The 27,626-nt window shown below is 40.5% G+C and overlaps 1 protein-coding gene across 6 annotated transcripts in view; it reads left to right on the forward strand.

The window, feature by feature from the left end:
- The window catches only part of kaznb (kazrin, periplakin interacting protein b), an 83,721-nt gene that overhangs the window by 36,538 nt on the left and 19,557 nt on the right, over positions 1 to 27,626 (forward strand). For 4 of the 6 annotated variants that reach the window (XR_006842961.1, XM_046383393.1, XM_046383395.1 and 1 more), the window contains exon 3: positions 19,639 to 19,746. Coding sequence is in view for 5 of the 6 variants with exons in the window: in XM_046383393.1 (XP_046239349.1) it covers positions 19,639 to 19,746 (108 nt within the window). In the remaining variant the exon portion in view is untranslated. Of the gene's footprint in view, positions 1 to 19,638; positions 19,747 to 22,609; positions 22,849 to 22,949; positions 23,040 to 27,626 lie in introns of those variants that run through there. The other 2 variants (XM_046383391.1, XM_046383392.1) reach the window with 2 other exon arrangements.

Raw genomic sequence — 27,626 nt, forward strand, 5'->3', positions numbered from 1 at the left:
ATACCAGGATCAGAAATGCAGCAACGCCCAACATGCACCAGCTGCTGTCCACCTCTGACCTCTCTGAGTGTCAGCTGCAGTGCAGTAACTTTTGATTGATGAGGTTGTGTCTCTACAGCCTTGTAATGAGATATGCATTTATATAGACATACTATGTTAAAATTTAACCTTGTGATCAGCAATATATGGACATCTGATACCAAAGGCCTCTCTTCCATTCTAAGGGACAATGCCTTTGTGTGTGTGTGTGTGTGCGTGTGTGTGTGAATGGGCAAATGCACGTTATTGGACAATATGTTTTAAATTAATTAGGTTTGAGTCACAGGGCTCACACCCATCCTCATGTAGGAGGGTGGGTGTGAGTCCTTCTGTGGTTGTGCTCAGTGTACTAATACAACACTCTGACACAATGAATGAGGAGGCTTTTGAGGCTTTGGTTCCCTCGTTTTGCCTCGTACTTCTGTGGATCCATCAGCTTCTTGATAGTGAAAACCAGCAATTAGCTAAACTTACACTATCTATTGTTTGGATTCTGTCAGCACTGTTGCCCTGTTATAATTAGCTTGCTAAATCTGTTTAAATATTAGTCTTGTATGGATTTTCTGGCTTTTCCATTTCATGACATTCTTAAGCACTAAATTAGCCTTTTTAGCTCAAGTGTTGATCCAACAGCAGCCAGCCGCTCTGACATTTCTAGGCCAGGACCATGAAGATGAAGGATGGTTAATTTAAGAAAGGCCAACCGCCCACTGAGTTCGTTATTTCAGAGCACGTAGGTGTTGGAGAGACTCGCTTGAGGACCTTAAGCAGAATCGGTTTTACCTTTTTTAAATTAGTCCAGATCATCTGTAGAAGTGGTTGTATATGTATTAATGATGCCCTGTTTTATCTTGGTATTCTATTAAACAGTCTAGAGATCTATAAGATGTACCAGAGTTCCACTGAAAGATGAAGTTATTTACTTATATTGTTGTGCCTGCAACCCAAACAGACAGGCAAACCTCTCACTTGATACTTACGTTTTCAGTGTTCCACTCTGTCTTCAACAATGGTTTATATTTATGTTAATAGCTGTGTAAGCACATTTTACTTTTATTACAGGTAGGTACACTGCTTACTGCCAATACGATGAGCTGCCTTGATCCTGACAGGTATAGTGATCAGTGCAGTTAGTTATTAAGCGGTGCTTTGTTTGTACATGTGGAGGTCCTGCAACACAGAGAGGGCTCAGTCCTGGCAAGCTGAGGGGGGAGAAGTAGGCAGGGTGAGGCACAGTTTGTAGCTCTCTCTCTCTGTCTCTCTTTCTCGTTGATTGTCCTTTTGCTGTCATTTCCCTTCTGCTGGTGGATTGTCACCCTGGAGGGGTGAGGGAGCCGGGACGGGGTGTGGTGGTGGGGTGATCCCAATGCAAATTGCACACAAAACTCAGCATTCACTCAGTGGCCACTCTGTTGTTGACAGAAAGTTGAAACTGACAGAGAGACATGAAGAAACAAAATCAGAAAATTGACATTGACAAACATACAACACATAAATACACAAAAAATTAATATAAGGAAAATGAAATATTTTTTAAATGTCTTTGCCTTTTCAACGCCATATATTTTCAACAGTGCCAACACAACTCAAATACAAATGTTTCAATGCCAGTGATTCACTTCATTCATTTCATGTTTTCAATGCCAAAATTTACAGTTATAGTCCTTATCCCACATGGAGCCCAGACTGCTCTCTCTTTCTCTTTCTTAAAATCTAAAAAATTTGAATTTTAATGCGTCCAAAATCGGCACACAAGCTATTAAAATGTAACTTCATTGGGAGTTAAAAGAATGACATTACAAATGGCAGAAAATATTACACAAAACGTATTTAGGCCTAAAGATTTTGATGGTGACAAAAGTGTTGCCAGTTCCAATCTAAGGTCCTGGATCCTGTTTCGACACAAATTAAGCCCTGATATTAAGACTTAGGTCTGTTAAGGCCACGTCCACAGTGAAACACAACAGGAAACTCTGCGGTTGTCCATTTTTAAAAAATATTCTCAACAGTGTTATCTCTTGGCCAGCTTGTTATGAGTCTATTCCTTGCAAAAGGCGGAAAGCAAAGTAAATATTACAAAAGCTACGTGTGATCTGTGAAAGTTTCAGTTTAGCAACCAGGGCAGCAGTTGAGGGCTCCGGCTGGAGTGTGTTGAGAGCTGTGTTTGGCGACTGTGAGATATCTGGGAGACTTTTCATACCTCACATCAATCATTTGGTGAATTCCCTTACACACTGTTCATCAACTGCAATAATCACAATGTATTATTCAGAGCCTCTACTTCCTCTGATGTTCCTCAAAAATTTCTTTATAAAGAGAGGATTAAAGTTTAAGCCAGAGGTTGTCGGCACAACTGTTACTTAGCAACCCTGATGGGAAGGAATGCTAAGCAACAACAATGGATGTTATTTTCTCTCCAGTTGCTTGTTCTGAAGATTCCAGTTGCTGTCAGTCAAGAAACTGTTTTATGCAATTATTTTTGATGCTCTTCACATTAAATCGTGACCTGTTAAATGAGCATCAGTACAACTGTACCCGATGAAACTGACTCTACGTGGCATAAAAGAATTTCATCATCTTCCATAATTTGGGGTTACACATAGAAGAGCTGAAACTATTAATTAATTAACAGAAAATTAACATGCACATTAATTAATCACTTAAGTTTTGTAATGTAGCAAAAATGCCAAACATGAGGATTTGCTTATTTTGTCTCTTTTTTCTTTCCCTCTCAACAGTTTTTCAACTGTTGGCCAGACAAAACCGGATATTTATGTCAAATGTTAATTTCTTAAATAAAACAATCATTTGATAATAACATTTAATTAACAGAATCAATGAGAGTGAAAATATTTGTTAGTTGCAGCTTCAGTACATACTTAGCTTCTATAGATCTTGCCTTGTTTATTGACAAAGGTCTTCCATAGAAAACATTTTAATTATCTTTACGTTTCACAAGCACACTTGGAGCTTATAAAGCCATTCTGTTGACCAGTTTCAGCTACAGGTTCCCACAGTAAATAAGGGGTTTGCTTTCAGATATGCTGCTCCATCTCCCTCAATAATTTGCAGTCAGGGCCATAGCTATCATTGAGATCACAAAGGACATGTCCTTGGTGTTGTCTCTTAGGGGCTTTAATGACCTGAAGAGAAGGTTACATTCCGCAATTACACACAAGTTGGTGATTTGGTTGGTTAAACTCTGGTAGTTTGAAAGTCAATACTGAGGAATGTGGTGCCATTTAAGTCAAATGCCTGTTAAGATAAAGTCAATTCTTTTTCAATTTGTATTTTTTTGGCCATTTAATTTAGAGAAAATCAAATCTAACATTTAGATGAATGTAACATGTAAGAAGAATAGTAAGAACAATATACTGTTATGTATTTCTTGGTCTCATGACTGTGAGTTTTTCTAAAATCTTGGCTGTGACCCAGTTTGGAGCAGATGACTTGTCTTCAGGCAGTTTCATTGAAGTCATTGACAGCATGATGAGCTTTACTATAGTTGTATATGTTTTAGTGATGATGATTTTGGCTGACTCTTTTCTCACATTCTAATACTTTCATGCACTTTTTTTTTACTGTCTCTTTTTGTGTTTGTGTAAATGTGAGTTTTTCTGGTGATTTTATTTTTAAATTTTTTTTGGCATACTTGTAAAGGAGGGCTCTTGTTTTTGAATGTTTCTTTTTTGAGCATAAAGTAAAGGCTAAATCGAGCGGCTTCCAGTGTACAGAAACTTGTCGGTAAAATGTTATCATACCATAGCGAATTAATGGTTAAAAACTCCAAAATACAACCCAGACTGCAACAAAACCAGGACTGTCCTCAACCAGTGATACACTAACTTGTGCTGAGACAGAGGCAGCACTGACCCATAAAATTACATTTCATATTTTCAGTGAGATATAAGTTTCGCCATTGCCTTTAGGCAGTTCAGAAAACATTTTCCTGTCTGTAAATTCTAAAGTAATCTTCTGCTCCACACAAGAGTAAGCATACTTTGCCCCACACAAATCTCACACTGTAACTTTCATGGTAAATTGATCTTGGGTGTTGAAATAGCAACTTTCCTTGGCTCTTCAAAGTGAAATAATGGTTATTGTACAAGATTGGCCAGATGCTCAGGAGTGTCTTGGGAGGTCTGCCTGCAGAAATACGGTGCAAACAGGAAACAAAATGGTGCCTCAAGTATCTGAGCTGACTGTTCTTTAATTAACCAGACAACAGTGCAGAGAAAGAGGGAATTAGTGAAGGTCTCCAGTCAAACCAGCTCTGTCCATTGAGAGTGCAGTGTCTCAAGGAGACACAAGAGCAGAAAACCTTGTTTTTCAGTGATTCTGATTTGACAATCATGACTCTGCCATGCTGATACTCTGCAGTCTCAGTGAACAGTCACTGGTGTCTCCTGATCTAAAATGTTTCGTTTTTTTTTTTTTTTTTTTTTCTCTTATAGGTTTTCTTACTTTCTTTCTGCTCCCACTGTTTGACAATTTTTAAGTCTTCCTGACTTTATGGCTATCTGTTGTAAGCTGGCCTGCAGAATGCTCCACTCTTATTGCTGCAGTTACTCTCCTAGGACGAAGCCTCGGTGGATCGAACGAATGGTGATCAGTGACGCAGAACTGGTGGGGTGGGGGTTGGCGAAGGGGCATTTAAGACGGAGAGAGAAACAGTGGGAGACAGAGGAAGCAAGGGAGAATATCTATCACTGCAGGAGTTACAGTACAGGGACCGGAGAAGAATCTTAACAATCATGAGGAAAAAAAAATCATAAGAGAGTACGAAGTAGATGAGTTGAGGGATTTGGGGGTTTTAAACTTGGAGAAGTGGTTGATTGATGAAGGGTTATGCAAGAGAAGAGGACAGTGAGGGAAGAAGATTAGCTACTGGGCTCTCATCACAACTGCAGTGTTGGTGGCAGCATATGAAGAGGCAGGGCGGATAAAGAGTGTACACACTGACATATGGAGAAAAAGTGCACCTGTGTTGCTGTCAGCAGGTTCAGCTCCGACAGTTAATGAGACAACATCAATCACACAGTGGACCACGAAGCCAGGAGGCATCTGTATGTACTGTATATCCAGAATCAGACACAAGGTCAGCTTCCTGGACAGGTGGAGGAGCTTTTTGGACTGTTGCCTACTTCTCCTGCTTCCTACCAGCAAATACCATTGCAGCCGACAGCAGGAGTGCAGGGAAGCAAACAGTGTGAGTGAGGATGAAGAATTTGTTTGTAAACTCATCATACTAAGACATGAGGATGATACAACACCACAATGACTCTTACAGACCATATTCCTAATCTTACAAGTGTTAAAAAATGTACATTTTTCCTGCTGCCCCATTTGCCCTGCCAAAGAAAAAAACAAAAAGATTTATCTGGTTTTTGAGAAGAAATCTTCAACACCAGCTTACATCAGATCGTTGTCCTGACAGCTGCCAGGGAAACTATGTTGTCCTCCACTGAGACATAGTTTCATCAGACAAAAGTACTTTCAACTTGGACATAAAAGTTTCACATTAAGCTACTTCAGTTTATTTATTTATTTTTTTTTTCACATTTTATCTTTCATGAATGGCCTATGCTGAGTATGTATATTGCTTTTCTCCTCAAATTCTACTGCTGCTGGCGAAGGTCAGCTTAATTTTCCAAACTGGCTGCTCTCCCTAATGAGATTTCTGTTTCCACAATGTTATCAGCTAAATTATATGAGCTAACATGAAACACATGTTCCCTTGTAGATGCCATTTGATCCTACTGATGATGTGGTCAGTACTTTGTAAGAGACCCACAGTTTTCTGAATATTTACTGTGGGATGTGTAAGAAAGAAACCAGCTGCTGTATAATGTGTAGCTCATGGGTATCTCTTAAACTCTGAATCTAGGACAGTAAAACGTAATGATAAGGTGCTCAAGAATAAGACTGCTAGCATGCTAAGGACTCTATTCAGTACTTTGATAATAATAAATCTATATTGTTTTGGCCAGTACAGTTGGCTGAGGAAATACTGTGAGAATGCCAACAACAAACTTTGTACCATTCAGTTACAGTAAATAAAAGGATGACAGCAGATATAAAGGCCTTGCACATCCCCACAGATGTTTTCGCTTATTCTGGTTGATGAGACTTCTGTCCAGGCTAAATGTAGGCAGAGGTATTTTGGGAATTACTTGAAAGTGCAAGTTATCTGGCCCAACAGGTGTGATAAACATCCCAACATAAACACATGTGAAACCATAAAAAAAGAAAGCCGCTGAAGATGGAGGGACCGATGTTAGGATTATTTCAAATGTTGTCATCCCAGTGAGCTCTACATCCTTGTTTTTGTCATGGTGCTTTCTGTATAGAGAGAGATAAATAGGGAAGTAGGCCGATACAGCAAGACATTTTAGTAGGTTTTATTCCAAATTGTGTGTCACAATAAATAAATAGCAAAACACATGCAAATCCGGGCCAGCAAACAAACCCACCATATAAGCCGAACAGAAAATGTAGCATTAAAAAATCTACATTTAACAATGGTAAAAGAGGCTGAAGAGGGTGGGGGTATGAAGATGATGAAGAAGACATCCAGTGAAAATGTCAATACTCTCCTGTCCTGCAGCTGCCTTTTTTCATCTTGAATCCACATATCATTCCTCCATTTCTGCTAGACAACAAAGTTGGTAATACTGAAAAAACTAGCTGGATTAGGATTGATATGGGATGATGGTCACAGAGTAGAAAGCTGAGCCATTTACAGGTAATCAGTACACATAAAGTCTCTTATAAAGTGCTCATGAGGGTAGGTGAACTTCTTTGTGAGAATGTACATCAGCGGACAGGTGGACTGGGTTAACAGATGACGTGACAAAAGCTGATGTAGGAAGAATAAATTTCATCCTCCTTAGCTGTTCATTGATAAGTGCTATAAAAGCTTATAGTACACTGAAAAGAAGTAGGTTCAGGTTTAGATTCACTATGAAGTCTTCTCTAGTGAATCACTAATGTATGACATGGTTGCTTCAGCCTCAGCTGTAAAAGAGTGTTAATGTATGCGTGAGGATAGTCATTGTGTGATAACTGAGCTTTACAATTTAAAATTTTGTCCCACAGATTAGTCGCAGTCAGCATTTTGAATCAGGTACTTCAGTCTCAAAAGAAAGCAGAACATCTGACATACTACAGTTTTTCTAAAAATGAAGGGGGCAATGTTAGCAGAGGAAATAACTTAAACATTATTTATTTCAGCATAATCTATGACCCTGAATTGAGGCCACCGTTATAAATAGCGTTAATATTGCAGCTGCGTTTATGAAAATCTGAAGTAATTGGTAGATGCATGAAGTGCGCATTGTGAGAAGAGAGACCCAGTTTGTGGTATATGACGTGCATGAAGTGCTGTGGTTAAGTAATAACTTAACTGAGATGCTAATTGGCACTTCCACTGCTATTCCACTAATTACAGTCTCATGTAAGCTGAAGCATTGACAGAACACATCTCTTTACTGCTCTCCGGTGCGGTAGGAGAGCAGTAAGTGGTCAGCTCCCGTCTCCTGATTGGACTTGTGCTGAGACGTGAGACGTGGTGCACACTGCTGAGCAAAAAGCTGATTCAGGTGCTTATACAACTGCAAGGTATTGCAAGAGGAAGGCAATGACCTTAAAGACTTTAGAATATACTGTAACACTAGCTGTGAGTAGAAGTCATGGATAGCTTACTGGATCATTTTTCATTCGCTGAATTTCTCTCCATTACTGTAAAACTCGCCACCACAATGGGTAATTCATCACTTCAGCAGAGGGATGTAATTCTGTGTGATATTTCTTCCTCTGAGGATAACATAGTGACTTTACTATTTGTATTTTTCACACTCAAACGTACTTTCTCTATCAAAGCGTATTACATAATTCTAGTGAGGTCACATGAGTAACCACCGGTGGTGGCAAGGATTTCTGCTCTAATCTCAGTTTTTCTAAAAGTGACCTTGTTTCTGACCAGGTTCAATTCACTGCAGTGCTAAACTGAACTCTAACAAGAGACAAATCATTCCAAAGACACTATGACACTGGTGTAGTTTGCAAATACAAGTGATATATTTTCTCCATCCGTTGCTTATCATGGATATGCAGCATGTTGTCATCAATTAACTAACTAAGAAGCCTTTAAAGAGTTTTTTTTTTTAATGATCCTATGAAAGTCTAGAGCACATGTGTCAAACCGGTCCACAGGAGGGCCAGTGTGGCTGCAGGTTTTTGTGCCAACCAACCAAGAGCACACCGTTTGACCAATCAACTGTCTGAAGACGGAGATCAGTTGATTAAATGAGTCAAGTCTGGTGTGCTGCTACTTGGTTGGAAAGAAAACCTGCAGCCACACCTCCTGTGGACCGGTTTGACATGCCTGGTCTAGAGGCAGTTTGGGTCTCGCCCTGCAGATCAGCCTTCACACTCAGGATACTGTCCCTCCTCTTGCAAAAAGGAAGAGGTGGTGCACAGAATTAAGAGTAGAAAAGTGAATAACTAGGATGGTACAGTCTTCATCTGAATGTGAGTAATGTATTTGTTCTGACCTGCTGTACTCGTCCTTTCTGACTAAACCATCGGAGAGTAGAGCTACGTTTCACAGATGCACAAAATTAACCCTTGTTTTCTCCACAGTAAAACTGTGGTCTTGTTAACTTTCAGAACTTCATAATCTCTCTAGATGCACTTTGTGGAGGTCAGTGTATCTTAGGGTCAGCTGTTCAATTCAGTTGAATTCAGGCAAATATGTGGACAGCTATGGCTTGTGCAGTTATTTTATGCTTTCATTTTTGAAGGTATTTACTTGATTAATTCTTTTTTTCATAGGAAAATGTGCGTGTCTCAGAGATTGCAGATCGATTAGTAAATTTGTCTATTGCAAATTAATTTTTCCACATTTCTCGACTCCCAGGATCGTTGTGTGGCTGCCAGTCTGTGGAACATTAAAGCAGGAGAACAGATTTTGACTAAAAGCTGTATACTTTGTTTTTGGCTCCAAGAAAGCAGGAGAGCATTTGTTACTTTTTTCATATTATGCTGGATGCCAGGAGCACAGCATGGCTTTTGTGTTCTCTCTGCTTTTCTCCTGCAATTAGGAACCATAATGGACAGTAGTGGGAACTCCAACAGGCAAGCGCTATTTGTAACAAGAGCAAGATGTGTCCCACTGCAACATCACCTTTTTAAAATCAAACTACTTTTATACGAGATATATAGTTGCTAGGTTTGAGTTGTTGCTGTATTGAGTTGTTGTACATTGCAGATGATGTTCAAGTCTGTCTGAAGCCAGTGTGTTAGCTGGTAGAAGAGCTAACAGTGAGGGTTCCTGCATGGCTGATTCCCATCCTTCCATTGGTAGCTGGCTTGTCTGGGCCCAGTGAACATGATAGTCTTAGTTCTATTATTCACACATTGACCCAGCTTCTCTGTTGGTCAGCATTTCAAACTATGGCTCACATACTGCTATAGCTATTACACTGTAGCAGCCCCAATAGAAAATCTATGTACGCCCACCACTGACTCCAAGGGCTGCGGTACTGTGTTGTATTATTCGGCTTGATGAGTAGCGACAGTTTCCCCTGGAGAAGAGGTCCTGCTGTCCCTCTGGAACCCTTCAATCTTTCATTTAGGTGATGTTTTTGGAGCTATTATTCCTCTTCCCTCACAAGCTCTTGTTTACATCAGAAACAAACTCTTAATTCAGCTTTTGGTTGTGAAGACAGAAGAGGGTAATGATTGGCCAGTTTTAAATACCTAAGCAGAGCTATGTCTTCTCAACCATTTGCAGCCAGGACTCAGTTCTAACCCTGAGGACTCCCCCTCTAGCTGTCTTTTAGAGTCAGACAAATGATGTCCAGCCCATCCTCTGTCCCAGTCTTGCTGTCCAGAGAGAATAGGGTCCCTCTTGTATCTTGCAGAGGCAGCGATGGGTGAGGCAGGACTGGCATGTATGTCAAGAGCATAAACTGATTCCCAACCACATAAGGGGATTGAGGTCAGCAAAACATCTCAAATTTTCCAAATGTCCCTACACACTTGGACAATATTAAAGAGCCCAGCCTGGCATGCTTGTACAAAAGGTAGGAAAGGCACTGGCACAAGAAGCTGGAGGAATGTTTTGTTGTTGCTGTGTCAGTGCTGGATTTCTTCCAGGCAGATTTTTCTGCTTAATCTTCACTTTAAATCCGCCCTCATCTAGCTTTCCTGGTCCAGCAAAGCCCCTGGGTTATGACAGGGCAGATGATGGCCTGCAATGACCAACTGTGACCCACAGTATCAACCAGAGAGGGATTTTGTCTGTATCTCAGGGCACATGCAAATACAGTACTCGGAAATCTGTGTCCATTGGGCACAAATTACAATAGAATTTAAGACATTTTAGACATAGCATATAAAAACTTCATCTCCTTTAGATTCTTCCCTTTCATTTATTGTAATGTTAATCTAACTTTCCTGTGACCTCTCTGCTTATGCATTTGAAAATATCTTATTTAAGTGCTATATTATGAAAACATCTTGTATTATACTCAAACAGTTTGATGTCTCAGTTACATTGTGTCGGTCGACAAAACCAAATCTAGAGGCTTATATAATAACGTGAAGTTATGAATCTCCAGGACTGTGGCAGGACAGGCACATTTCAGACTCTGGCTGCTCCACTTTCACCTTGAGTCCACTATGGCGCTCTTCAAAGAGGCTGTGTTGGATTAACAAGTGAATCACTGTCAGTAGCTAATCCTCCAGGGTTACAGAAACATTTATTATCTAGGCCATAATGGAGTGCACATTTTTCACTGGTTGAGCTACAGTCATAATGATTATAAATGCTTGATCTGCTGTCCTACATCTGTCCAATGTCTACATCTATAAGGTAGCCAGCATAAAGGATGATGCGATGTTTTTATAGTTGTACACAGATTGCTTATCGCTAAGCTCTAGTCCCTCACTATTCCAGTTTGGCGAGTCAGCCCCAATGTGGTTATTCATCAGCCGGCATGGATCACTGTACCAGTCAAATGGGATGATGTGCAACTACATCAACCCATTGTGACTCCAAGGTTAGGCATCATCCCATAACCTTGTTTTCCTGATGGTATTGTTATGAATAATCAGCCAAGGTAGTTTCTGCCCTCCTGAGCCCTTCAGCTGTTTTGGTTGCAGCATAACAACATTGCTCAGTGTAATCACAGGGCTGAACACTGCAATGTTGATATTGTTTTGGGCAGGTGTGGCATGCAATACTGAATTAGTGATTCAAATGATATTCATTCAGTGTGTGTTCCTGTCTACTTACACTGAATACCGAGCAAAAATTATATGCCTTCGTAGCAGTGCTCTCTTTCAGTTCACATGTCAGAGTGAAGTTTTGTTCTATTCATCATTAAATTTTTTTTCTCAGTCAGAATTTAATTTCAATGGAACTTAATTAGGGTCTATGATGTGGATTAAAGCCTCTGTTATTGTATATGTAATCACTGTGGATAAAAGGCGGCTGATATCTGAACATCACACTGAGCTGAGCTCGTTGTCCACTCTAAACTCCCACTCCCTTCACACTTCACACTCCCTTCTGTTGCAGCAATAAAAAAGACACAAACTGATTTGTGGCAAAATTGGCATCCTATGACAGCACCACAAAGTCACTGCGATATTTAAGGTTCAATCCAAATTCTAAATGTGTGTCTGTGGAGAATTCATGGCTATGTGCTGGATTTTGTGCACCTGTTGGCAATGGAGGTGACTGAAACACCTAATCTAAATAACTAGTGGGGTGTCCACTGACTTTAGGCCATATAGTGTATATTGTGATATGTTTTTCAAACTCAACTGAGGGTCTGTTAAGGGACTTCATAAAAGAGCAGAAGGTAGTGTAGTCTGAGCAGTTGTTTAAATTGATGATTTATGTCAGGCATTATAATAGTTAATAGTTCCATAACACATAATAACACCAGAAAGACAACTTTTATTTGTTCCACTGTTTATAAAGGTGCACTTTGCCATATGTAGGTCTGTGTCTGTAGCAGGGTTTTATTAATATTTATTAATATTGGTGACTCACATTAGATGTTCCATTCAGATATTAAGGGGAGGCTGTTCAAGTTTTGGACTCAAAAAGAAAGTTAAAAAATAACCCTCAGAGAGGCCTTTCTTTATTTGGACAAGATCATCTGCAAAATGTTTAATTGTAAATAGAAATAAAGTTCAGTCCCTTATCACCTCAATCATTTTCTTACAGTTCCTTATAAATAAAGTAATCGGATGAAAAAGCTTAATTAAATAACCAACAAATCACTAAACCTCATCGAATTAATGAAAAAAATCCAGAATTGCCATCAAACTGTACTTTAAAAAAACTTTGCAACATTAACCATAAAACTGCAAATACATCCTGGGATAATAAGAGGATAGCAAACTCTTGTAAATGGCATGGAAAAATGTACATCATCACAGAATGTATTTTCCAACCATGAGCAGAACTTCCCCGGCTCTGTGAGTGCCTCTCAGCATAAACCACTATTTTGTTTTTAAAATCCTCCCTTCGTTTTGTCCTTTTCCCATCATTAGAGCAAGAGAGATTCAACAAAACTAAAGACTGCTCTGCTGAACAGCACCAAACACAACACTAGTAACCCTGGACACTCATCTTCTCCAAGCAATTCCTCCTCATCTATGTAATGGATGTGTCCCTGAAGAGACTTTTTTTGCTCATGTTTCCTCAGGGCAGGCTGCTGTTGTGCTCTTAAAGGGAGCCCACAGACAGCATCCAGAGGCAGTGGATCACAGCAGCCTTGAAGCAGCCTTTCAGGCCTAATGTTCTGTGAGCACTGGGAATATTGATTCACTGTGTCACATATGATTATAAACACAGATTAATAGATAGTAAATTTTCAGCCCCAGGCAAAGTAAAATATTAGAGGAATGACATTTTGCTGCAGTGTTTTGGCTCCATGTTTGGGTTGTATAATAGAGATGTGACAGCTCGACCTTCGATATATAGCATATAGTTTCATTTTGAGCCTGCGCCCGAGGACAAATTTATCTGCTGCTTTCCTTATGGTGTGAAGAGTGTGTTGAATACTAAGTCAACTTTCCCCCAAAGTATTTCACCTCTGTTGTTAAATTATTATTTGACACATTTACAGCCTGTGCTTATGGAGACTACAATTTGTCATTTTCTGGTTTCACACAACAACATGGAAAAACAGTTTTTTTTTCTGATTTCATATCTAGCTCCATCATGAAGGCGATTTTATTCCAAACTCTTTCCATATGTGTCATATCAGTGATAGCAGAAGAATGCAAAGTGCTGTGGCAGTGCCTCGTCAGCGTTCTGTATGCTTGGATTTGAATGAGCCCCATGTGTCTGTGCCTGATAATACCAGAAGCAACCTTTGAGCATTAGGGTCACAGATGAGCAGTTTCCCTTTGTGAAATATTCAAACTCCATCTCAACCAAACTCCAATTCCCATTGTCTTATGTAACCAGACGAGGCTCTCGGGCTTCGACTTGTGCTAAAGGTTAGAAACCCAAAAGGCATCGCATCCCTTTGCTTTGTTAATTCATTCACTGTTGGCACTGCTGTGAAATTCCAATTAGATAGCATCTCAGTTTTTCTCACATTAGGTTGTGTCGATTTAAATGCATGAGAGGAAATAATAGAAATTTGAACATTATAGTTATCATAATCCCTATGGGAATAATTATTGTGTACCCCAGAAAATTCTTCAGGGCCTTATATTTAGGATTATGACTTTTTATCTATCAAATATTCTCTTTTTTAACATCTCTCTCTGCTGAGTACACAAAATGAGCAATTGACTAAAAAAGAAAGAAATTAAAAAAGAAATAATAATAAAAAAAAACCCAGTAGTTCCCTTCCCCTTTTTTAGTAGTTGAGGATATGTGGATACAACACTACAGTGACCTTCTCTTCTGTAAGGACTTCTCTGAGAGGGCAATCACCTCTCGAAACTAGCCTGCTCTTTCATGCACAATTCATGGTCTGATAATAACAGCATGTTTTTAGCCACTGTAAATGAAATTAAATTTGGACCTATACAGACTGAATGATCAACAGGACTACGTGCTGTGACTCCACAGTAGCATGGTGAAGTTCCTGTCCGGTGTGATGACTGATACTGGAATGAATGTTCTGCCTGCATGATGGACTGAATGCCAGTGTAATTAAAGGTTGGCTGAGGGTGGGCACTGATGAGCTGTCTGCACACCAACGATAGTTGCCTCTTTTTTTCCTTGCATACCCTCTCTGACTCCCACTGAGTGTTTGCCTCCTCTGTCTATCATGCCCCATACATGTCATCCCTCAGCTGGGAGTTGATGAGGAAGGGAGGTTGTGTCAGATGTTTGAATAGCCTCTCAGACTTCCTACGACACCTGGGGCTGTTTTCCCGCTCAGCATATCCTCACTAATAACTGTTGGGTGCTTTCCCTTTTGATGCCCTCATGGCTGTGCTTTCCCACCATCTTTTGCAAAGAAGTCTCTAAAATGATTAATAACACTTCCAAGTCCAAACAAAATGAAGATTAATTGTTATTGCTAAAGTAATAGAGATCTGAAATATTTTGTTTTTTTGGAGGAAAATAATAACAAACAACAGCGAAAAATTTTCATTCATTTTCATCTTACAAAACATCCCCATATCCATAAGGTGTGCCTCTAGGAATCCATCTCTGTAGATGGAAATCTTTTTTGCATGTAGCCAATGAAAATGTTTTTTGTTTTTTTTTTTTCATCAAAGAACTAGTGGTGTGAAATGTGAGAAATGAGTGTTGTGTCTGAACTAAAAAGTTGCACTTGAACACACCAAAACTACCAAGCTACGTTCTTGGCCTGCATGAGAGGAGGTAATTCTCCCTGCCAGCAGGGGGCAGTAGTCTGTATTTATCATTATAAAATTGAATCCAGGAAGAGTTAGATTGCAAAGATACAGACTGCTGTTAACAACTGTTGCTGATAAAGCAGCATTTGATTACCATTTTTACACCATTCTCACTCACCACTCTGGCAATTTCAGTGAAAATATTCTTGTATTGGACTGATCAGTAAAAAGGCGAAAGAGAGAATTCTGTGTGTGCCCTCGTGATTTCTTTGAGTCGTTTGCCTGATTTCCTCGCTCCCACATCGCTTCTTGTGCACTGAGCTGAATAGTAATAGTAATAGTCAATGACAGTGATTTCTTTCTGCTTTCGATTCAGTACTCTCAACCAGTTGGAAAGCCACAAAGAAGTGCAGACTAGTGCAGGGCTACTAGTGCAGGAACGTTCACCGATGACCTGATGCTGTCCGACAGCCGAACATTGACGTAATATGTCAAGGTCCTTAGAACTGTGACCTTAGGCTGTGCTTGACTGACATCTGTCTGAATGCTAGTGTGTTACACCTTTATCATTCTTAACACTACCTTACTAATTAGCTAGACCTAATAAAAAAAAATGTGTGGGTGTACAGGGTGTTTAAATAGATCTTTTTCACAGCAGACATTTTTACTTACAGCAAGAAAAGCACAGGTGGAATTAATAAGGCACTTTATTAATCCCTCTGCGGGAAATTCAAATTTGTTAATTAATAACACTAATGATTTCATTAAGCCTTTTCAGTTAGCTGGAATGCACAATACCAGGACCTCCCCTAAGCAGTCATCATGCTGTTCAGTGTAGCTGCACTTTCTCTGTTATGTCGAAATGTCTGCAGTGAAGAAGCACCGGTTAAAGCTGGAGTTGGTGAAGCAAGCTAGATTTTGAAAGTATACAACTGAGAAATCCCCCTCCCTCCAAAGCCACTCCTCCAAACACGTGAACGTTCACTGCCTGACTTTGACTGGCCCACGATGCTTATTGGCCAGCTTTCCACAAGCTCTTTAAGGTTTTTTTTTTCAGTCAAACAAATACATGGGTTACCTCAAGGGTCAATTTCGCGAACATGAAAGGCAGTGCAATTTTATTCTCATTGTATATGTTCCTGTACGGTAAAATTACATGTAGACATGTTGTTTTCTTCCACTGTTATGCTTGCAACACACAGATTTCTGTCCCTGTAAAGCATACCAACCTCAGTGCATGGGTTCTTTGAAAGAGCATCTTGTAGATGTAAGAAGCTGCATGTCAAAAAAATTTCTTCAGTTGAACTCAAAGAAAACAAAGACAGAAATTCTTGTTATTTGCTCCAGCAACTAAATTGTTCAAATTCTGCCACCTACTGGATACCTGTCTGAATACAATACTTCTGTCACTAGAAATCTTGGCATCTTGTTTGACTGTAACTTAAGCTTTAAGCAGCACCTTACTTACCCAACTTGTACAAGCATGCTTTTTTCAACTGAGGACTATTGCCAGAATTCAACCCTCATTAAGTTTCAAAGATACAGAAATGATTTTACTATCTTTAATCTCATCATGCCTGGATTACTACGACAGCCTTTTTACATTCCTAAATAAAAATAAACTGTAGAACATTTACACACAGTACAGGATTCAGCTGCCAAGTTTTTATTCAGAGTAAACAGGTTTGAACACATCACCCTGGTTTTAGCGTCATTACACTGGCTTCCAGTATGTTTTAGAAGCGACCTAATTGCTTACAAAGCACCAAATGGTATGACTCCACACTATATTTCAGATCTTTTATCCCATTACAACCTCCTTGCGCTTTGAGATCCTCTGGCAGGAGTTTTGTTTCTGTTCCAGACTGTTGGCTGAAAACTAAGAGGGACAGAGCTTTTGAAATAATGGCCCTGAGGCTCAGGACCCCTCTGGCTGAGGAAACACTGAGTCAGTGACCTCTTTTAAATCTAAGCTTAAAACATACTTTTATCACCCCACCTTCCATGTTTTCATCTGATTTCAGTTTGATTCTGTTTAGGCTGTGGGTTTTACCATTTTACTGTATGCTTAGCACTTTAATTCTTTTATTGCTGTGTTTTAATGTGTTTTGTGTGATGTTTCATGTGTTTTGCTTGCTACATGAAGTAACTTTAGTTTCCTATATTTAGCTGGTTATTATCAAATTATAAAGATTATTATAAATTCACAACTCGGTTAAATGACATAGTCACAGACATATAAACATAAGCAAAATGGCTGTCACGAACATTGCTCACCTACCCAGGCTATCCGGCCCACCAATTCCTGCTCACTGCTATGAGTGTGTGCTTTGTGCCAACGTTGCGTCGTTAGCCACTGAAGGGCGTCTGTCACAGCAGCGACTCGTTCTTTGGGGTGCTGTGTACTGTGAGCGCATCGCTGTCATCGCTAACAGTATCCAGCTAGCCCATGTCACATTCACATCTAATAAAAGACCTAACACTGTCACTGAACAACAAGGAACATGCCTATTGTTAGTTACTAGCCTGCTAGTATTGGGAAATTTTGCCTGTGTTTTCCAGAGTGCACACGGGTAGGCACGTTTTTTGGAAAATATGAGATATCTGATTGTTTGTCACTGCTTGGGATCACAGTTAATAGCCTGTTGTTTTAGTGCTGCCTGGTTTGGAGAGTTAAGCTACAGAGAGACCTGCACAGCTTGGCCTCATCATTTCCATAAACTTTAACCTCTCACAGCGGTGATGCAGTTCAGTCATGCAGAAATGAGGAGGCAGATATACAGCCTGCTCCTCAGGATATGTCTCTCTAGAGCATATTCACAAATGTCACATACCTAACTGCTTTGACACACACACAGACACAGTGACAAGGTGTTTTCCCCTTGAAATACAATGGACCCTGGCTAATCAAACCCCCATGGGAATGGGAAGTCATTTAAACCAATGAAAAATTTAGATAGCTGCAGTAAGGTGAACTATGATTGTTTTATGAAGCATACATACAGAGAAGGTGCTCATATCCAAATACATTAAAATAATAAATGTACATTGTTCTTTTTTTCTCATTTGACAGGCTGCTCATTTGAAGAGGGACAACACTTTTTAAACAATGGCTCCTAAAGCTGTTCACAGACATAAATTTATGTGTTGAGATCTTTATTTTGTGTGTACAACGTGCAGACAGCATTCGACTAAGTGCTGGAGTAGATTGTCTTTGAATTTGTTTCACTGCCAGCAGCCTCATCCCTCGTGTGTCTCTCTCACTCTCATTATTGTTGGTGCTAAGTAAAGCAGCCTTAGAGCCCGCTGTCAAATCTCCATAGTAAAGACAGAAGAAAAGGTCAGCTTCACAACACCTAAACAGTTATCGACAGGCCAGGAGGACGGAGGAGGGGAGAAGGGTGGAGAAGGTCAGTGATCTAGATAAATACCATACGGTCATGAAATTAAAACCGTCAAAATATGCAGATTAAGAGGCAATCTGAGATCGTTGTTGAGGAAGAGTGGCTGTGCAGATGGTACCACTCAGAAGGCACCTGAGGGTAGATGCCATTTGTTGTACTCATGCATGAGGATAATGGCTAAACTAGAAAACACAGTCAGTCTAACCACTGCATTTGCACATACAGAGGAGGCATGGAATCCAACACTTATGGCCTCAGAAGGATGTATGAGATTAGCAGAATTACTTTCAGTCTGAAGATTTCAGATCAGCAGCAGGATCTGAAGCCCTCGTCAAGAGGAAATCCTTTCTGTTGTAATTCTGTGGTACGTCCCCTACGAAACCTCTCCCTGGCTCAGCAAGGATATTCCTGCCTCCAATGATCACTGTCATTTCTTACAGCATTTTCATGGAGGTGGAGGAGAGGCAGTGGACAGGGGAACCTTGATGATTGTAAGATAGATATATGCCCCCTCACTCCATTTTCTTCTTGAACTCTGCAAAGAAATTACTAAGTCAGAGCAGAGACAATGTTTAGTAGATGAGCCTCAGTCCCCATAGCTCACAGAAGTCCTTGATCAGTGTCATCAGATTAAGGGTACCAAGGGTCTGTGTATAGTTTAATGAATTCATAGAATTGGGCAGATTTTATTTGTGGAGAGAAGCAACAAAGAAAAAAAATGTCAAAGGTTTAAAAAACAAACAGCTGGCTTAAAAGGAGGGGAAAATGAAAAATTAGCCAAGCATTATAAAATATCGGAACAAGCACACATCATTAGTAATACAGCAGCAGCCAAGTAAAACTGCAGTGATTTGTAGGAGAGATTGGTGTTTGCATTGTGCCAGAAACTGAATTGATATCATGTCAGAAAGAATCAACCAATTTAATAGGGCTGCTACGCACACGTTAATATGAGCCCAACGTACCAGGGGCAGTCGTGGATCAGCGGTTAGGGTGTCGGACCCGTAACCGGTGGATCGCTGGTTCGATTCCCCGTCCCGGTGTCCATGGCTGAGGTACCCTTGAGCAAGGTACCTAACCCCCACTGCTCCCCGGGCGCTGCACGCGGTCGCCCACTGCCCCGGGTTTGCTGTGTGTGTGTGCACGTCACTTGGGTGGGTTAAATGCAGAGAACAAATTTCGTTGGAGTGAGTTCCCTCCAATGACAAAATATGTCACTTTCACTTTCACTTTCATCAGAAAAAACTGTGCAAATAGAAATAAGACGTTTTGATGAAAGAATAACATTTTATTCATTTGATGCTGTAAAGTGACATTTATTGTCATTTATTTCTTTCCCCTGCAGATCCATCGGTGCATCACAGACAGAAGACAGTGGTGACAGACATGTGCTACCCGACAGAGATATCCAGCCTGATGGACTTTGGCACTCCTGACTGCTCGCTAGGCAAAGGTACCTTTGCTCAGAAAATACAAAGCGTTGCCTTGGTGACAGCAGGAAGTGTGCACAGTGATTTATCCTGGCAGTTAAAAGACACAGGGCTGTCAGCTTGACTGGGAGGTTAACAGTGGAGCAAAGGCCTGGGCAGGCTAAGAGTGTGAGAAAAATCAGATAACAGCTCTTGGTACCTGGCCACAAGGGCCTTACAGTTCAGTGCAGGCTTTGATTTACCGCAACTAAATAACGTGTTTTGTCACCCAGTACTTAGTGCAGAGGGGATGGCATAAGACTGTGAGGACTGACTGACTTCTTGCCAGAGAAAAGCATTTTACTTTGTAAACTGCCTTAATCAGAATGAAGCTTTATTGAAGTTTATTGCACTAGAGTTGTATAGCAACGTGCAATTATTGCATCGCAGGAAGGCTTATTTTTCTCAAATCACTGTCATCAGTCTGCGAAATAAAATGTTTGATAGAGCCGCTTGTGTGGCTCAGGATAATAGTCTTTCCATCTCTGGTGTGTGGTAATCAGACTGACCAGTAATACACACCAAGAGAGGTAGATGGAAAAGTCTATTGATCGCATGGATATTGTTGCTTGATCTATAAACCTTCTGTCCATCTCTTTTTCTCACCATAATGACTGCTATTATTCTCTATTGTTCTCAGACTGATACCAAACCAAAGACTCTGCGGCGTAATTGTAATTCCAATCTTTTTACCCAATCTAGCTCATTGAAGCGGGCAGCACGAGCTCAGCAGCTATTAGACAAGCCTCATGCCATTTCCATCAACAATACGCCGCGACAGTGGTGACCTCAGTCACTCATTCTCCTTCTTCTTTGCCCATTACTGCTTTCAGTCTCCCTCCTCCTTCCCACCTCCTCTTCTCTCTCAAGGCTAGCTAATATTTTAATGCTGCTCCGTCCCGGCTCTCTATCAGCACTCCCCAGCACTGATAATGCAGACTGACAGGTCAAACCGTGTGCAGCTGAGAGAAGAGAGAGGAGGAGAGTAGAGGGTAGAAAGAGAAGACTTTTTAGGATTTCTTCTGGCTTTAAAGTGAGCAAAGCAAATGAATGACATAGTGACACAGGGAGTTAAGCTGAAGAATAAGGACACTGAGCAGTGGAAAATTTCAGACTGAAGGACTGTCAGGATAAAAGCAATAAGATTCAGTGTAGCTGAGAGGCAGGCTACAGTATGACCTTGGAATTAGATTATGAAGTTATACATTTGGTCAGAATTTTCCTAATCGCATAAAATGCTGTAAAATGTCAGACAATTAAAAAGCAGCTATATTCAGACAGGTTCAGATTTAAATCTATAATCTAATATAATGGTTAGAAATCACATGTGTAAAAGTTTGAATAATTTGAGATTTGAGAGCTGTAACATGACAGCAAAGGCCCATCCATCCATTTTCTACACCGCTTTTCCATCAGGGTCGCGGAGGGACTAGAGTCTATCCAAGCTGACTACGGGCAAGGGGTGGGGTTCACCCTGGACTGGCCACCAGTCAATCACAGGGCCAGCACAAAGACAGACAACCACACATACTCACATTCACACCTAGGAACAATGTCGAGTAGCCAATTAACCTAATGTGCATGTTTTTGGGATTGTGAGAGGAAACACAGTGACGCAGGCACAGGGAGAACATGCAAACTCCACACAGAAGGGCCCAGACCGGGATTCAAACTAGGAACCCTCTTGCTGTGAGGTGACAGTGCTAACCACTGCACCACCGTGCCGCCCACAGTGAAGGCCAGTGCAGAAAAACAGTTATGCATTACCTCTTAATGGTGTGTTAATTCTACGCTCTATAGAAGACTTATCATTGGAATCTTTTTTTCTCATCTCCTATCAGTGCGGGAGGAATGAGTCTGGCAGTAATCCTTGAGGTGTCAGAGTGACTGACAGATCCATTGCCTCATGTGACAAGTATCTGGTTAGACCACATCTGCTCTTTTAAAAGAGCTAAAACACTGAGCGTCAGTCTCTGACAGGCAGGACAAATGCCATGCTTTCTCTAAACTGCTGTCATGTCTTCAATATCCAAGAGGTTTTAACTCGTCTTTCTCTTGCACACAAACCCACACACACATTATGCTTACACTTGCGCTTTAATATGCTAGTTATGTTACAATGCCAGTGCTCATAAACCAACAATTCCATAATAAGTTTATATCCATCCAGGCTCTGCAGGTTTAATTAATAGAGCCCTGTCTGTTCTCCTCATACCACCTGCACTTGCCTCAGGGTTTCAGTCCTAAAGACAAAGTGGACCAGCTTTACCCTTATTTACACCGCAAATGATCTGATTTCCCATCTCATTGAGACACAGCTTGCCCTTACTCAGCACCACGCAGAAGAGAAGTCTATTTTTAAAAAAATCCCTGAAGGGTCAAAGATAACATGGGAGAGCTCTTATTAATAAGTCAATCTCACAGTGCAGAGCAGTTTGGTTCAAAGCATGAACTTCATATCACTTCACTGCACCATCATGAGCCATTTTTTGAGGCGTTTAAAGTGAAGTTTACATTCGTAGCCTTTTTATTCAGAGTTTACATTCCTATCTCCTCTGGCCAGAAACACACTTTCACATTCAGGAGGTGAGTAATATAAACTCAAGTAGGCTACAAAGGCATTGTAGGCTCAGAGGGTGTGCGTAGCTCCCATACACAAGGGTGTATTGTTCTCTATTCAGTCAGTGAACAAAATTGCGTACGCTGTCCTCTGCTAGCTCTCAGCCGTCAGGTGGAGCGAGAGTTCCACTGACTCACCTGATTCATTACCTGAGGCCGGAGGTGCAGTTTGTACTCCCCTCCCCCTCCAACTTGTCTGTACACGGGGGGGCAGGGGGGTGGGGGGGGTGTTAGCATGAAAAGCAGGAGTGGGTGTGGGGTGAAAGTTCTCTGAACTGCCCACAGGGTGTGTCACTGAACAGGTACATAGAAAGTGGGATAGAAAGAGAAGCACACACAGAAGAAAGGACGAAAGACAAGGAGCAGGAAATGTGGTTGAGTGGCTCTCAGGGGACGACTTTCTAACAACCTGTGTGGGTGGAGCCTCAGCGAGCAGGGCTGGGAGCGGCCAGCTGTGGTGCTGCACAGTGTGTGTTGGTTTGAATGGCTTGACTGTCTGTGTACAGGTCCATAACGCCTGGGCTACGTATCTGTGTGCGTTTTCTTTTTTTTTTTCACCTGCTATGAGAGCTCACACCACAGTTGACAGTGGAGCCGAGCGGAGCCTGTGCCGAGGAGGACATGAAGTCCGAGAAGGAGGAGGAGGAGGGGAAGGCCGGTGAGTGACAGTCAGAAAGGGAGACAGCGGAGGTGGAAAGACGTTGCTTGTGTGTGCTGGAAGAGCAGTGTAGGCCATAAATGTGGCCTGAGTCAGTGTGTGCGTGTGTGTGTGTGTGTGTGTGAGGAGGATCAAGTGCATGCGTGTGTATGTGTGTTTATACCTGCACTGATTGTATGAGAGGAATTTTAATGTCATAACCAAACTCCTTCATCACTGAAACTCCTCATGTTTGTCATGGAAATAATTTGTGATGCATATAATATTATTACAACTGCGTTTACTATGCACAAAATTTTAGTGCGTTCATATTTACTGCACGCTACTTTCAGAGAAGAGTTTATGAAGTATAATTTGTTGTTATATAGGTTGAAATAACCAACAGTATGTGAACTGGGGTTACAACATTATTTATTAATATAACTGTTATTTTCTCAAACAATAATGAATTGTGTATAATAATCAGAATGGTATTTGTATGGTCTATACTAAGTCAGCAAACAATGAAAATGTTCAGTTCACAGAGTCCGTGCTAATGCTATTAAACTGTTTTTTTCTTGGACAGTCAGACCACAACCCAGGTATTCAGTTAAATTATTCATAGACTAAGAAACCAGGAACTTTTGAGGAGCTGGGAACCAGATGATTTTGCCATTTTGCTTAAAAAGTAAAAAAAAACTAAAACAAAAAAAGGCTAAGTATCAAAACAACTTACTATACGTGTCTGGTGATCAAAAAGTGCGTTAATGGCTGATTAATTCAGACAATCAACTAATTGTTTTGGCCTTAATATGAAGTAGTCAAAAGCCAGCCTCAATAATAATGTAAATATCTTTCATGAATACTGTTTGAGTATCGAGTATGAAGGACCTTTATTACTTTTGTTTAATATGGTGATATTCTCACTTTTCATCAGATACAAACTTGTTTACAACAACATAGTGTGATTTTACTGAGAGATTTTCACACATTTTATTTTTTATAAATCAATTCTTTGACACATCCCTTCTCTGTAAGCTGCTGATTTATTTAAATTTATCCCAATATTATTATTGTCTTGCTAAAAACCAAAACTAAATGCTGACCCAGATATGACATGTTCCTATGCATAACATGTTAATCTGTTCCTTGTCTAGGAGCCCTGTAAATGAATGGAGTGATATTTGGTCAGACGCTGTTTAGTATTACAGACTTTAGAAGCTCAGCAGAAATACAAAAGCTCGAATAATCTGAAAGAAACTATCACTGAGGGAAAACAACATCCACTTCGGCTCTTCTGTTTGGATTAATGTGGGAAGCAGACATATTATCCAGATTGTGAGGATGCTTTATGGTTCACTGAAGATGTTATGAAAAGCTATTGCTATTTGAAGTTTATTGAATCCCACGGGAGAGATAACAGTCTTTGAGAAGTTGTCTTTATTTTCTGCTTGGATGTCATGAACAGGTTTTTTGACGATTTATTTCTGTGTGTGTATCTACACATTCATGTACACTCATGTGTGTCGCAGTGGTTTTTGAATGAACAGAGATGAGTTTGATCTGCAGCTGATGGACCCCCAGGTCACTAACCAGAATTTCAGAAGATAATGAGTTTGACAGATTGCACTGCAATAGACACATGTTCCCATCACTATACGCTTCACACTCTGAATTTAGTTGTCAGGTGATGACCGTAAGAGACAACATGTGGCACATCTCCATCATTTTGTTTTGCTTGTAGTATAATTTCTCTTTAGTCTTTTACGAGAGTTGTAGCTACTCTGAGCTAATCAAAGGCTGTTATTACCTTTATCACCTCAGCAAGTGGGAGACTAAGAATATTAATGAAGCCATTTCATTATCTGTATTTATCACCATGTTTCACAAGATTTAAACTCCTCAGTGAGGCTTTTAAAGTTTCCTACACAAGCTTCAGTAGCAGCTATCAGGCAGCTCATGCAGCTTTTGGGATTATTCTGCCTTTGCTCTGGACTGAGGGAGGTCATGTGTTAAATCATGTAGATTTCCAGCTCTCCACTGACCAGATCCTGCTGACAGATGTTTATTACCCTCTACAGATTCAAAACAGGGACAAAAGGTCCTGTGGCTTTTTTGTAAGTGGCTTATACAAGTTGATTGACATCATGGACTGTGTACCCTTTGCTGATTGCTCTGATCAGTGAGTGTTATGTAGACCCTCAGGCCCAGTTCCAGTGTTCAGCCTTCTGGACTTACAGACTTTGGACAGACAGATGGACTGTCCCACTGTGAAATCAGTGAGAGTTTGAGGGCACTGATTAGCTTTTAGAGCCATTTATCCACACTTAAATGACAAGCAAGATGATGGCTTCCAAATATGCTGATTTAGTCAAACTTCTACTGTGGTTATTTAAAGAGTAGTTTGAAATCCTGGGAATATGTGCTCTCTTTCCAGAGTTAGATGAGATGATTGATAGGATTCTCATGTATGTACAGTAGCTACAGGCAGCAGCCAGTCAGCTTATAGCATAAAGTCTGGAAACAAGGGGAACAGCTTGCCTGGCTCTGTCCAAAAAAAGAAGAAAAAAATCTGCCTATGAGCACCTTTAAATATCACTAAATGACACATTATATCTCTTTTGTTTAACTGAATTCGTAAGCAGAGACTTTAGAAAGTTACTGCTCCTCACCAAGAAATACTCCAGTAACCACAACTACCTACCAAGCTAAGCTTACTTGGCTCTAGCTACATATTTACCATACAGATGACAGTCATATTGGTCTTCTCATCTGATTTTTGGCAAGACAGCACATTTTTCAAAATGTTGAACTATTCCGTTAAACTCCATACAGTATGAAATATCAGCCTCATATCTTAATGCCATCAAGGTAACATAAAGTCCGTCATATATAAATTGGTCTCAAAGAGTGTGGATTCCTCATACACCCAGACCCTGTGTGAGGGTTCAGTGCTTAGAGCTCGGGGGGGGGGGGGGGGGATGCTGGAACTGAGCCAGTGTTTGAGTCAAAACAGCTTGAGAATATTGACTTGCTGCTCAGACTTGTCACTGAAATGAGAGGGTGGAGCTTTGGAGACAAGGCTCATCATGACTGACTGAACTGAAAACTAGGATATCCAATGCTCTTAAATACAACAATTACTGTACAAAATCACCTCATTATCATGGATTTGCTGACATGAGTCAAAGGGCTCTCTGTTTTCTGTTCAGAGCCACCATGTCAGTCAGGTTAATTTGCTTAATCACTGCCTAATTCACTTCATGTAAACCAAACCCAGTGAATGATACCAGTGTCATGTGACAGTGAGGGTATGTTTTTATATTTGTGAAATGCAACTCTTGACAGCAGTTTTTAGAAATCTAAATGGCCATGTCCAAGTTCTCAGTGTTTTGCCAGTGGCACATCCTTGGCAGCTTGCCTAATCTGCACATAATAAACGTGTGAATCAATTACAGCTATCTGCACTTAGCATCCTTGCACTGACCTCAGCTGTAATGTAAACTCGTTGGCAATTAATTTATGGAAGCTGCTCACAACTGATACTGTATACAGATGAACTGTACACTGAGCACAAGCACACACAGATGAAGCATAGAGATGCATCAACAAAAGTGTACATACTTAACAAAAAATATTTAGGAACGCATGGACTTCATCCATATGCATATTGTGCAGGAGAAAAATTATGAGATGATCAACATATATAGTTAAATTTTGTAGATGTATTAAATAAAAAAGTGAGGTTTCATCTGCAGACCATGTTGAATTACCATTAAGACTCTTGTCAGGTATGTTTTGAGAGTCAGCAAGATGCATTATTTATGCTTGTATGTATTATAGAGAGGTAGTGTAATACCATGGGTAGGGTAGGAAATCGACCTGACCTCTACACACAGGACCTCTCAGAGTGCTCAGAGTCTCAGTGTGTCGAGGCTTTAAGAATTAGGTGTTTGCTCTAGATGTTCTTTTCAGGCTCTTGATGTGTGAGACGGGAGCTTGTCCCTGCTTTTAGCCACTTTTAAGCCTGTCAAATCTGAATCCATACAGCCCACATAGGCCTATACAACCTCTGTATCATTACCGCACAAGTTCCCTGTCTCACTAGAGTACAAACTAACAATATGGATGCTAAATATATTCGTGCCGATGATTAAAAAAAAGCCCCTTATCACCGCAGCACCACCTCTGCCACCCACCCACCCAACCTCCCTGTGAATTGAAACGCAGCAGGGAACCACTGACAGAATGAATGTGTTTATTTGTGAAGGCTCTGAGTCTTCTCTTCTCTCTTTCCCTCCTTTCTGTCTTTCTGTCAGCTTGGTGCTGATTTTATGCTATTCTTTCATAAATCCTTAAAGAGTATTTGGGCTGTCCTTTTGTCTTGAGTTATATACAGAGTGCTCCAGCATCACAGCATGATGTTTCTTTTAGGAGTTGCTCCAACCAGACAATTTTTTTTTTAAATGGGGTCTTGCAGGGAAAAAAACCATCAGTTTCATAATTGTTGTATATTTTTACTTCCTCCCATTGTAGAAAAAATTAAGTCAAACTATTCGAGATATGAACGCTGCCATCTTGCACTGGAGTGTGGCTGCAGTATTGACT

Source organism: Scatophagus argus, chromosome 3, assembly GCF_020382885.2.
Source record: "Scatophagus argus isolate fScaArg1 chromosome 3, fScaArg1.pri, whole genome shotgun sequence".
In the NCBI taxonomy this organism is placed as follows: domain Eukaryota; kingdom Metazoa; phylum Chordata; class Actinopteri; family Scatophagidae; genus Scatophagus; species Scatophagus argus.